This window comes from Bison bison, unplaced genomic scaffold, assembly GCF_000754665.1.
Source record: "Bison bison bison isolate TAMUID 2011002044 unplaced genomic scaffold, Bison_UMD1.0 scf7180017864498, whole genome shotgun sequence".
Classification (NCBI taxonomy): Eukaryota; Metazoa; Chordata; class Mammalia; order Artiodactyla; family Bovidae; genus Bison; species Bison bison.
The window spans coordinates 3786273-3799323 of NW_011495057.1; the positions used below are offsets into that span (position 1 = coordinate 3786273).

The 13051-nt window shown below is 41.2% G+C and overlaps 1 protein-coding gene across 3 annotated transcripts in view; it reads right to left on the reverse strand.

The window, feature by feature from the left end:
* Window positions 1–13051, reverse strand: part of OSBPL1A (oxysterol binding protein-like 1A) — a 234197-nt gene that overhangs the window by 172068 nt on the left and 49078 nt on the right. For all 3 annotated transcript variants that reach the window (XM_010828928.1, XM_010828930.1, XM_010828929.1), the window contains 3 exons: window positions 11896–12040; window positions 202–263; window positions 59–103 (listed from right to left, as the gene is read on the reverse strand). In XM_010828928.1, the coding sequence (XP_010827230.1) occupies window positions 59–103; window positions 202–263; window positions 11896–12040 (252 nt within the window). The remainder of the gene's footprint in view (window positions 1–58; window positions 104–201; window positions 264–11895; window positions 12041–13051) is intronic.

Here is a 13051-nt window from a genome sequence, read left to right on the forward strand (position 1 = left end):
GGATCACCTAAGAAATCTTTTTTCCAGGTATTATAATTAAAAACGCATTCCAACCTACCTTCCAGAGAGGACCCTCATATCGCTTCAAAGCTTTGTGTACAATCTATTTAAAAAAACACGTTTTTGTTAAAAGCGCATCTATGTGTTTCAAGAACCCCAATTTTTTTTCTACATATACAAATGCAATCCATTACCACATACCTTATTACCAACAAGAACATGTTTCATTTCAGCACCCTGGGCAAGATCAAGAGGCTTCTGATCTGTGTAAAATACAAGAAAGCAAGCCATCAAGAGCTTAATTCTACTATAAAACTGATGCTGCTATGACAGCACGTAATAATCTTTCCTATTCCATCAACTACGACCCAAATCACCTACCTGAAGTTGCCATCTCAATTCTTTACAGCCTCTTTTTCAGTAACAAATTAAGCCAACAAATCAAACTAAATTCTGAACACTCTGGATAAGTTCTGTGATCGTTCAGGCTTTCTTGCCAAAAGTCAATCCGTCAGTTTCCTATTGCTGTTGTAATTAATTACCCCTGCAATGCAGGAGACATAAGAGACATGGGTTCGATCCCTGGGTGGGAAGATCCCCTGGAGGAGGGCACAGCAACCCACTCCAATATTCTTGCCTGGAGAATCCCATGGACAGAGGAGCCTGGCAGGCTACAGTCCATAGGGTCGCACAGAGTCAGACAAGACCGAAGCGACTTAGCACGCATGTTGTGGGTTAAAACAATACAAATGATTCCCATGCAGCTGGGGAGGTCATGAATCCACACTCAGTTTCACTGGTCCAATAACCAGGGCGCTGGTGGGGCTGCCATCCTCTGGAGACTCTTGGGGAGCATCTCTTTCTTTGCCTTTTCCAGAGGTCGCCTACATCCCTTGATTTGTGGTCCCTCCCTCCATCTTCAAAGTGCATCATTCCAACCTCTGTTTACATTTTTTTCTCTCTCAATATTCTGATCCTCCTGCCTCCTCCCCAAAAGGAAGGACCCTCGTGATTACACTGGGCCGACCTGGAGAATTCAGGATTCTCTCACTATCTCCAGATACTCAACTAACCACATCACTGGGGGAGCATCATTTAGCTCATCACAGCTGCTCTTAAGCTATCTCGCTGGAGAACAGGTGGCAGAGACAACTCACAGACGAAGTCTGTGATGATCCATAACTGAGGACAAAAGGAAAAAGGGGTCACAGAGAATGAAACCAGCAAGGTGCCATGGGAACTTTCTCAAGCTCACACACACAAGCACTCTGTGTTTTACCAAGTGACAAAAACAGAACTTGTGTGTAAATTAATGAGTTCTGAAGTGAGCAGAGTACTATGTGAAGGATGCAAAACAATCATCTCGTACCCTCAAGAGTTTCCAATTCCTAGAGAAACAAAAGTGAAAGTGTTAGTCGCTCAGTGGAGTCCGACTCTTTGCGACCCCACGGACTGTAACTCACCTGGCTGCTCTGTCCACGGAATTCTCCAGGCAAGAATACTGTAGTGGGTAGCTATTCCTGTCTCCAGAGGATCGTCCCCAACCAGGGACTGAACCTGGGTCTCCTGCATTGCAGGCAAAACCTTTACCATCTGAGCCACAAGGGAAGCCCAGAGAAACAAAAGATATTTACAAAAAAAAAAAACAACCCAGGTCTTTGAAGAAATAACCTATCAGACTGGAACTCTATTTACACAGGAAGTGACACATTCTATCAAATAAACTTTCTCTAAATACCAATCACCTGGTATGTGTAGGACAATTTTTTGTAAAATTGTCTGCTGCTGCTAAGTCATTTCAGTCGTGTCCGACTCTTTGTGACCCCATAGACGGCAGCCCACCAGGCTCCCCCATCCCTGGGATTCTCCAGGCAAGAACACTGGAGTGGGTTGCCATTTCCTTCTCCAATGCATGAAAGTGAAAAGTGAAAGGGAAGTCACTCAGTCGTGTCTGACTCTTCCCCACCCCATGGACTACAGCCCACCAGGCTCCTCCATCCGTGGGATTTTCCAGGCAAGAGTACTGAAGTGGGGTGCCATCACCTTCTCCAGTAAAATTGTCTAATGAGTCTATTATATGACAATATTTCAGGCACTTGGGATTCAGTAGTGAAGAAGACAGAAAAAAAATTGGGGGGGGGGGTGATATAGAAAAAGGGAAAGACAGACAATAAAATGGAATACAGCAAATAATAACCCAAGCTAAGACAAACCCAGACAACATACTAAAAAGCAGAGACATCATTTTGCTGACAAAGGTCTGTAAACTCAAAGCTATGGTTTTTCCAGGTGTCAAGTATGGCTGTGAGAGCTGGACCATAAAGAAGGCTAAGGGCTGAAGAGCTGATGCTTTTGAACTCTGGTGCTGGAGAAGACTCTTGAGAGTCCCCTGGACAGCAAGGAGATCAAACCAATTAATCCTAAAGGAAATCAATCCTCACTATTCATTGGAAGGACTGATGCTGAAGCTCCAATACTTTGGCCACCTGATGCGAAGAGCCAACTCATTGGAAAGACTGATACTGGGAAAGACTGAGGGCAGGAGGAGGAGGAGGCCACAGAGGGTGAGATGGTTGGATGGCATCACTGACTCAATGAACATGAGTTTGAGCAAACTCCAGAAGATAGTGAAGGTTAGAGGAGCCTGGCATGCTGCAGTTCATTGGGTTGCAAAGAGTCAGACAACTCAGCAACTAAACCACCACCACCCACGCTATGCCAACATTTTTAAGTGAATGTTCTGAAAAAGAATGACTGAGATGCCACTTCAGATTGGAGACTAGAAGAGTGATGGGGAAAGTCCTTCTGAGGGAGGATGTTTAAACTAAAGGGGTCCAGCCTTATGAGAAACCAGGGGAGAGGCCCTGCAAGCAGAGGCAACAACTGATGCAAAGGCCCTGAGGTAGGAACAGCTAGGTGGGCGAGAGAGAGGCAGAGGGCGCGAGAAGTCACATCCTGCGAGGGCCTGCTGTTCGGAACAGTTAGGTGGGCAAGAGAGAGGCAGAGGGCGCGAGAAGTACATCCTGCAAGAAGTACATCCTGCGAGGGCTTGCTGGTAGGAACAGTTAGGTGGGCAAGAGAGAGGCAGAGGGAGTGAGAAGTCACATCCTGCGAGGGCTTGCTGGTAGGTCACATTTTTGTGAACCAGTACAAGGAGTCTGGGTTTTAGCCTAAATATGATGGAAAGCCACAGAAAGGTTTTAGCTAAAAGAATAACATGATCTGACTTATGTTTCAAACTCTGTCTAAGTGTGTTAAAAGAACTTTTCAAGAATATCTGGGGAAATGTGGACTTTAGCTATTTGATGATTTTTGAGAAATTATAAAATTATTAACAGGATAGTGCCATTGTGGCTATTTAATAGCTCTATTGAGAGAATTCACACACCATATAATTTACTCATTTAGAGTGTACAATTCAATGGTTTTTAGTATATTCACAGAGTTGTGCAACTATCACATTATTTTTTTTAAAGACGACCGTATCTTGTAAAAAAGAATTTAAGTATTTATAGACAAAATAATATGACATCTGGTGAGTGGATTATTGATAATGCCTGAGAGAGGATAATTTTTACATCAATTATACTCTTTTTTAAGCTCTGATAATTTCTGTAATAAAAAGTAAAAAAAAAAAAAAAAAAGATCACTACAGTGCCTGTGTGGGAAAAGCTTGTAAATGTGAGCAAGAGAAAAGCAAGGATACAAGTTACAAAGCAAAGGTCCAGGTGAAAGATACTAGTCACATACAAACAGCTCATGCAGCTCAACATAAAAAAAAAATTTTTAAATGGGTTGAAGATCTAAATAGACATTTCTCATAGGCCAAGAGGCACATGAAAAGATATTCAAAATCAGAGAAATGAAAATGAAAACTATAATAAGATATCATCTCACACTGGTCAGAATGGCCATCATCATCAAAAATCTACAAATAATAAATGCTGGAGAGGGTGTAGAGAAAAAGGAACCATCCTACACTGTTGGTGAGAATATATGTTTGTGCAGTCACTATGGAGAACAATATGGAGATTCCTTAAAAAACTAAAAACAGACCTACCATATGATCCAGCAATCCCACTCCTGGGCATGTATCTGGATAAAACCCATAACTCAAAAAAGATACACGCACCCCAGTGTCCACTGTAGCCCTAGTTATGACAGCCAGGACATGGAAGCAACCTAAATGTCCATCCATAGAGGAATGGATAAAGATGTGGTACATATATACAATGGAATACTACTCAGCCACAAATAAAGAATGAAATAATGCCATCTGCAGTGACATGGATGGTCCCAGAAATTGTCATACTGAGTGAAGTAAGTCAAAGAAAGACAAAAATCATATGACGTTGTTTATATGTGAAATTTTTAAAAAAAGGTACAAATGAACTTATAAAACAGAAATAGTCACAGGTATAGAAAACAAATTTATGGTCACCAGTTCAGTTCAGTTGCTCAGTTGTGTCCGACTCTCTGCGACCCCATGAATCACAGCATACCAGGCCTCCCTGTCCATCACCATCTCCCGGAGTTCACTCAAACTCACGTCCACCGAGTCAGTGATGCCACCCAGCCATCTCATCCTCTGTTGTCCCCTTCTCCTCCTGCACCCAATCCCTCCCAGCATCAGAGTCTTTTCCAATGAGTCAACTCTTCACATGAGGTGGCCAAAGTACTGAAGTTTCAGCTTTAGCATCAGTCCTTCCAATGAACACCCAAGGCTGATCTCCTTCAGAATGGACTGGTTGGATCTCCTTGCAGTCCAAGGGACTCTCAAGAGTCTTCTCCAACACCACAGTTCAAAAGCATCAATTCTTTGGCGCTCAGGGAGGGTAAATTGGGGTACTGGGATTGACATACTCACACTGCTAGAGAAAGATAACTAATAATCTACTGTAGAGCACAGGGAACTCTACTCAATACTCTGTAATGACCTATATGAGAAAAGAATCTAAAAATGAGTTGATATATGGGTATGTATACCTGATTCACTTTGCTGTACAGCAGAAACTAAAACATTACAGATCAACCATACTACAATAAAGATTGATTTTAAAAAAGAGATACCGGTGGCTTGAACTAGAGAGTTAGTAGCAAAATGGAGACATCAGTAGGTATGGAGAAAAGTACCTGGGTTTGAGATTTATTTTTGAGGTAGATTTATCAGACTGCTGATGGATAAAACTTAGACTGGCCACAGATTACTTTCTTGGGAAAAAACTTTTTAAAATGTTAACTGAGCAACTGATAATCACTTTAGGTTTTCTAGCCAGCACATACGAGGATGTCTTCTGAAAAGCTCTGGCAACTTGTTATTTTTATTCCATCTACAGCGCACTTTTGAGAAACTATTCCTTTAGGTAGAGAGAAAGACAATGTGATTTCTTTCACAGAATTCTGTCCTAACACCAAAAATAAATTCTGAACTCATGCCAACCAGTTGAAATCCCATACAGAGCCCTCCTTTCCGGATTCAATGTCCACAGTACCTAGCACATCATGAGAATTTAATAAAATGTTTTTTGAACTGAATGAAATAGCTTTCTTTCCTGGTTGGGCACCATAACCAGCTATTTCAGAATTGCACCGCCTTTTATCAACCACAACAAAATAAAGTAAAAAACAGGAATGATCCTGTTTTTAAATTTTCGCATGATACAGACTTGGCCCTTAATGGGAAAACCAAATACAAATGTCAACACGCCTCAAATTAATTTACAAAAAATGCAATCTCAATTAGGGGCCAACGGCATTTTTACTAAGAACCTAAGAAAATTACAGCCATTTGGAAAAACAATTGAGGAAAGACTGTCAAGGAAAATCCTCAACAAAGAATAGTACGGGGAAAGATTACCAGCTAATAAAACCTTAAACAAACAAACATTAAAAGTGCTACACTGGTGAAGGAAGGTGAGAGATGAGGCAATGAGTGAGAACAGAGAACACACAGTCAGTGCTTCAAGTGGATGAGAAAGGGGTAACAGAGCAATGGAAGAGGAATGGATAGACGCTTTGATGAAGGCTGCAGAGGCAAGTGATTAGCAAGTTGAGGGTCTCACATCCTAAGTACATGCTCACATCACCTTTTCTGCTCAAAACCCTCCACACTGGCCAGCAGGGCTGAGCCTCTGGCTACTGTCTGGAGGTACCACTCTCCCTGATGAGCACCTTCTAGGCACCCAGGCAGCTCTTCCTCAAATATGCCAAGTGCCCGCCTACCCTGAGCTTTCACACTGGCCTCTCCTCTGCTTTCACTGCTCTTCTGCTTGAATCCCTCACCAGGGCTCCCTCCTGTCCTTGGTCTGGCTCTCTGCTCAAGGTCACTTCAGCGCGACCTTCCCTTCCCTCCCCTCCCTGCTTCCCAAAACAACAGCCCCACTGACTCACCCTCTATTCCCTTTGGCCTGTTTTATTTTTCCGCACATCACTGCCCGACACTGAACATATTTTTTGCTTTGTCTGTCTCCTCCCACCAGAACACAAGCTCCAAGAGCGTGGAGACAGACTCTGTTCACTTTTGGGTCGCCAGTAACTACCACAGCAGAGGCTCGGCATGTGTTGAATAAACGTGCCTCAGACACACTAGGGGAGAACAGAATTGGTATACCCCAACTGCTACCTAAGCTTAGTGGTTTTAGAAGAAATCAAAGAGGAGGACCAACAAGTTTGACTTAAAACATCTTTGTTTTAAAAGACTTGGAAAATTTAGTCATAAAAAATACAGAAATTATCATTGTTCTTATCGCTGAAGGTTTGGGGACATGGAGCACATTATATTCACACAAAATACTACGCAGAAGGTGAGCTATGAAGACCATGCTTCCAAGAATAACATGGAAAACTGCTGATGCTTAATATAAGTAGGTTTTTAATATGTCCACTCTATTTACAAGCCATAAACTAGAATGGTAAATACTGTCTTAGGTGTTTGCCGGCCCATACTTACCACCATCCTCTGGGCACCCTCTGCCCTTTCTACACCCTGCAGGGGAAGACCCCAGTCACCGTGTGTGTACCTCCACCCAACTCCTATTGGCTGTACCAGTGGTGGACACGTAACACAAGTGGGCGCCATCACACCGCCTCCCACTTAAAACTCAGGTTAACAGATAATGATCCACCGAATGTAGCTGCCAGGCGGCCATCTTCCCTCATGTACACCGGAAAACAAGAGAGCTCATCTGCTAAGAGACAGAAATGAGGGGCCACACAGTGAAGAGAGACACGCACACCATGAGTGGCAGCCCCCTTGGGGCCTAACAGCATCCTGTTTATTCCATGCCCTCTGATGGTGAACAGCATTTCCTGTTTTGAAATAGAGAGATACTTCTGTATTCTTATATTAATAATATATGATCCTTCTTTTGCTTATACTCTCGAGTTGGTATCTATTATTTAAAATTTTAAAAATCTAGTCTACCATAGAATAGCGACTAAAACCTAAATCTTTGGGTGTTTGGGTAGAGGTGATTATTTTTCAGTGTCTTCATTTTCCTCATTTTGGCCACAAAAAAGAAGCATGCTTTGAAACTTTAAAAAATGCTCAAAAATAGGTATGAGAATAAATTCGAATGGTATATAATATGCCAAAATACCAGAGGCTGTATTGTAGTAATTTATGTTCTGTCTCTATTTTTAAAACTTCCTAAAATGCAGACACTATTACTCTTATGGTAGTAGAATGTGGTAGTTGGACTATAAAGAAGGCTGAGCACCAAAAGAACTGATGTGTTCGAATTGTGGTGCTAGAGAAGACTCTTGAGAGTCCCTTGGACAGCAAAGAGATCAAACCAGTAAATCCTACTGGAAATCAACCCTGAATACTCATTGAAAGGACTGATGCTGAAGCTGAAGCTCCAATACTTTGGCCACTGATGCAAAGAGCTGACTCATTGGAAAAGACTGATGCTGGGAAAGACTGAGGGCAGGAGGAGAAGGGGGCAACAGAGAATGAGATGGTTGGACGGCATCACTGACTCAATGGACATGAGACTGAACAAACTCCAGGAGATAGTGAAGGACAGGAAAGCCTGGTGTGCTGTAGTCCATGGGATCTCCAAGAGTTGGACATGACTTGGCGACTGAACACCACCACCACCCACCCTAAGAATACTGCCCAACAGTAAAAGGGGATTAGCTATTGATACACACAGCATCGTGGATGGATCTCAGGGGTGTTATACCAAATGGAAAATAGCAAACTGAAGGTCACACTCGGTATAATTCCATTTATATAACACTCAAAATGACAAAATGTAGGGATAAAGGCCAAATTAATGGTTTCTAGGGATTAAGGATGATGTGGATCAGGGGCGTGTGTTTGTTCAAGCAGGATGGAGATCTTTGGGGTGATCTGATTATTCAAAATCTTGATTGTGATGGTGATGTGAATTTATACACCAGATACAATAGCTCAGAATTACACACCCACATTGTTCCAGGGTTAACTTCCTTCTTTTGATGTTGTTCTATGGTAATGTATGACATCACTATTGGAAGCAACTGGATGAACAATATAGATAACCTCGATATATACTCTTTGCAACTTCCTAGGAATTTTCAATTATCTCAAAATTTTAAAAATTAAACATTTTTTAATATATTAGTTATTTTTTAAAGAATCATGCTGTATGTACTTATAGCATACACTCTCCTAAAGTATAGAAGAGCTTTTAAAAGTATATATTTCTTAAAGTATTAAAAAATAAAGCTTTTAAAAGTATAAAAAAAAAAAGAAAAACTCTTATTTTTTAAAAAATAAAAAATTTTTTTAAAAACTTATTATTTTTTTCTTACTCTTATGGTAAGAAAAAAATACTTTCTCAAAAAGCACCATCTTAACTTTTATCAAGAACACATTAACATCTTTTAACAGGCATGCTGAACTTTCCAAATATCTGTATCCACCTTCCATTACTTTTAGAAGTTTACCCTTCAATCCTTCTGTAAACTGCTACTAACTTTCAAAGGTAATCATGATGATTCTTCCCCACTTCCAGCGTTATTATTTTGTTTTCATTTTTTTGAGGACACAAATTGGTAGTATCATCATTCCCAAGCGTGATTTTCCCCTTTTATTATATAGGAATGTACTCATGAAGTGTTTTTAAAATTTTTTTTTCTTTTTATTTGTCTATTTATTTGGTTGCACTGGGTCTCAGTTGCAGCATGTGGACTCTTAGCTGTGGCATGCAGGTCTAATTCCCCATCCAGGGATCGACCCTGGGCCCCCTACACTGGGACCACAGAGAGTCTTAGCCACTAGACCACCAGGGAAGTCCCCCATGAAGTGCTTTCACATGTTCAGTATGGTGTTAATATCGAAATAATGGCTTATCTATTATGCTACAACTTCCTTTCTTTGCTCATTGTTTTATTTATCCACATTGATATAAGTAGCCCCTGTTCTATCGATTTTAGTATTACTGCAAGTATTAAAGCAAACATCAGCTGATTTGAGCTGTTAGGCTTATGTCCACCTTTTTAATATTTTAGATAGAGCTGAAATAAACATCATGGTACATACTCCCTGTATTTATGTGAATGCACTTTTTTCATGGAAATGAATTTTAAGTTCTATACCTCTATATGGATCTTTTAGTAATGTGATTTTTGCCATCTGTGTATCTTTGGTGAAATGGCCGAAACTTTTCAGAATTGGGTTATCTTCCTCTTAGAGTTATAAAGGTTCTGTATATATCCTAGATAGAGGTTCATTGTTGTATATGTTTTGCCAATATTTCCTCCCATAAAATAACTTGCATTTTCATAACAGTGCCTATCGAAGAGGAAAATGTTCTAATTTTAATAAAGTCCAATTTATCAATATTTTATCACTCATACTTTTTGTGTCATATTTAAGAAATCTTTGCAAAACCCAAGATAACTAAGATTTTCTCCTGCATTTTGCTCTACATTTTTATGGTTTTAACTCTTATGTTCACATCTCTGATCCATCTAGATCTAACTTTTACACATGATCCCCAAATTTGTATCTCTACTGACCCCTCCCCCCTAGACTCAAAGTTCTTTTTCTAACTCTATCATGTGGATTACATCATAGTATTTTAGAATTGTAATGTCTTAAAAACCGAGCCCCTAATTCTTAGCATCTGCTCACCTGCCCCTCCTACCGTCTTCCCCTGCTCAGGAACTGTAAATTCCAGTCCTCCAGGTCCACAAAAGGGGATGTGGAGCAGCCCTACTGGGATGTCCCTCCACTGAATACCCAAGACACACCCTGCAGCTTCTCTTAAGGTTACCCGACTGTCATCGACACTGTCCTGGGTGTATAAGTCTATCCTCATTATTTGAGGACTCCGCATTTACAAACTTGCCTATTGTTAAAATTCACTTATCACTGATCAATACTCATGGCAATTTTCTGGTCATTCACAGACACATTCAGATTAATAAAAAATTGGAGTCTTCTGCCCACCCCTCCATGTTTCCACCCATCATGAACCCTGTACATTTGCCATTTTACTGCCTTGTTTCATACACAAACTAGGTGCCTTCAAAGGCTGATTAAATAAACTTTTTTTTTTTAAGAGAAAAAAATGTGAGTCTTCTGATGCATTAGTTCCCTGAAGTGGAAAGGCTGATGCTCTGCCCTCTTGTCTCAGCTCTCAGACTGTAAACAAGTGTCCCCGTCACAGTCTACCTAGGGCCGCATTTTCCACCTTCCTTGCTTCTTGTTTCTGGTGATTTCACTGCTGAAACTGCCCCCAAGCATGGTGTGAAGTGCTGTCTAGTGCTCATAAGCTCAAGGAGCCTCTGACGCGCCTTCCAGACAGAAGACATGTTACAGGATCCTAGTTCAGGCTTGAGATATGATGTTCCTGGGAGTGAGCTCAATGCTAATCATCAATAATATACATTAAACAAGGTGTTTTTACACAGAGGCTCACATAAAACAAGGTTACGTGCGATCTGTGGATGGAATGCTGTGACCAAAGGCTCATAGGAGCCTCACTCTGTATTTTCCTTATGAGCAATGGTTCAGTATCCACTAATTCAGAGGTCCCAGCAACACTGTATTAATAGAACAAAACTACCACAAATAATTAGAACCTATATTCTGGGGCTCCAAAATCACTGCAGATGGTGACTGCAGCCAGGAAATTAAAAGACACTTACTTGATGGAAAGTTATGACCAACCTAGACAGCATATTAAAATGCAGGGACATGACTTTGCCAAGGTCCGTCTAGTCAAGGCTATGATTTTTCCAGTGGTCATGTATGGATGTGAGAGTTGGACTGTGAAGAAAGCTGAGTGCTGAAGAATTGATGCTTTTGAACTGTGATGCTGGAGAAGACTCTTGAGAGACCCTTGGACTGCAAGGAGATCCAACCAGTCCATTCTAAAGGAGATCAGTCCTGGGTGTTCATTGGAAGGACTGATGTTGAAGCTGAAACTCCAATACTCTGGCTACCTCATGCAAAGAGTTGACTCATTGGAAAAGACCCTGATGATGGGAAGGATTGGGGGCAGGAGGAGAAGGGGACGACAGAGGATGAGATGGCTGGATGGCATCACCGACTCAGTGGACTTGAGTTTGAGCGAACTCTGGGAGTTGGAGATGGACAGGAAGGCCTGGCGTGCTGCGATTCACGGGGTCGCAAAGAGTCGGACACAACTGAGCGACTGAACGGAACGTTTCCTCCCCTTGAGAGTAGGAATCAGATTTTAAGCCATCTTTAGTGCCTCAGGTGAAATAGGCATTATTAAACATTTAGGTCTTAACTGGGAAGTAAATCAATAAATTTTTTCTTTTGTATAAATGCCTTGACTTCAAAATTAAACAGTTTAACACAGGCTGGATACTAAAACAAAACGCTTTTTTTATAACTTCAAAATGACCATCAATGGCTGTCACCGCCATGCTTACCATTCTTGTTCTTCAGATTCGGGTCTGCTCCGCTTTTCAGAAGCTTTAAGGCGCATTGTTTATGGGCCCGGTAAGCGGCACAGTGCAAGGGTGTGTTGCCTAACTGATCCGAACAGTTAACATCAGGAGGATTCGGCCGGTTGAGCTAACAATTGAAGAGATGCAATGTGAATTATATGCCGAAGACAGCCTTTCTCCCATAAAACCACATAGCCAATAGTTCAGGTGGACTCTCCCGCTCCTGAGCCTGGGCACAGCTGGGCTCCCTAGCATCTCGACTGTCAGTGGCTTCCTGCTCGGAAAAGCAGTGAACCCACATCACCCTGCATGCTCCCCTCAAGCTGCCATGGGGGCTCAGGTCCCACACTTCCCTGACCACAGACACCACACTCCAAGCCGGGGCACTGGGATTCCACGAAGATCCGCTCGCTCCCACCAGTCTTGCAATTCACACTTGCGACAACAGATTACAAACTGGTCTACCAGAGACAGCCATTCATAAGAGTTAAAGCCATAAACGTTAAGTGTGTAAATGTTAAAGGGCTACTGAATTTGTTGTTCCTGGTTGACTCCTTTAAAAACAATTCTTTACAGTCTCCATTTCAGAACGTTTATAAGAAACATTTTAGGCCCCATACTTGGAAACCAGAGAAGCCTTTTCAAGCAAGCTGAAATAACTTTAAGGCAAACAGCGGTGCTTCAGTCTTGAATTTAGAACACATTCAGAGTTTTTTGTTTAATGAGACTATTTTCAGGAAATGGAAACTGGAAAGTAGGTCTCCTAAGGAGAAAAAAATAAAATTGGTAAAGTTTTCCGCCTGTTCTAACATGATATAAATATTTCAAAACTAATGTCCCTTGTCTGTATGTTAATTTCTGGAAGTACAGCACACCTTTCAGAAGTAATTACTCATCAAAATTAGAGAAAGATATTCCTTTATAGGATTCTATACATTACACGTCAATTTTAAATTGGCTTAATCATTTAAAAAAAGAAAACTATCCTAACATTAAACGTTTACCTTGAAAAACCAGCTTCTTAACCATTAGGTTTTCAGTAGAAAGTGTGGAAGTAAATCAGAGAAAAACACCATCATGTAAAATGAATCCTGCTTAAAAGTATCACCAGACTGTGTTTTTAGATATTTAAAGACTT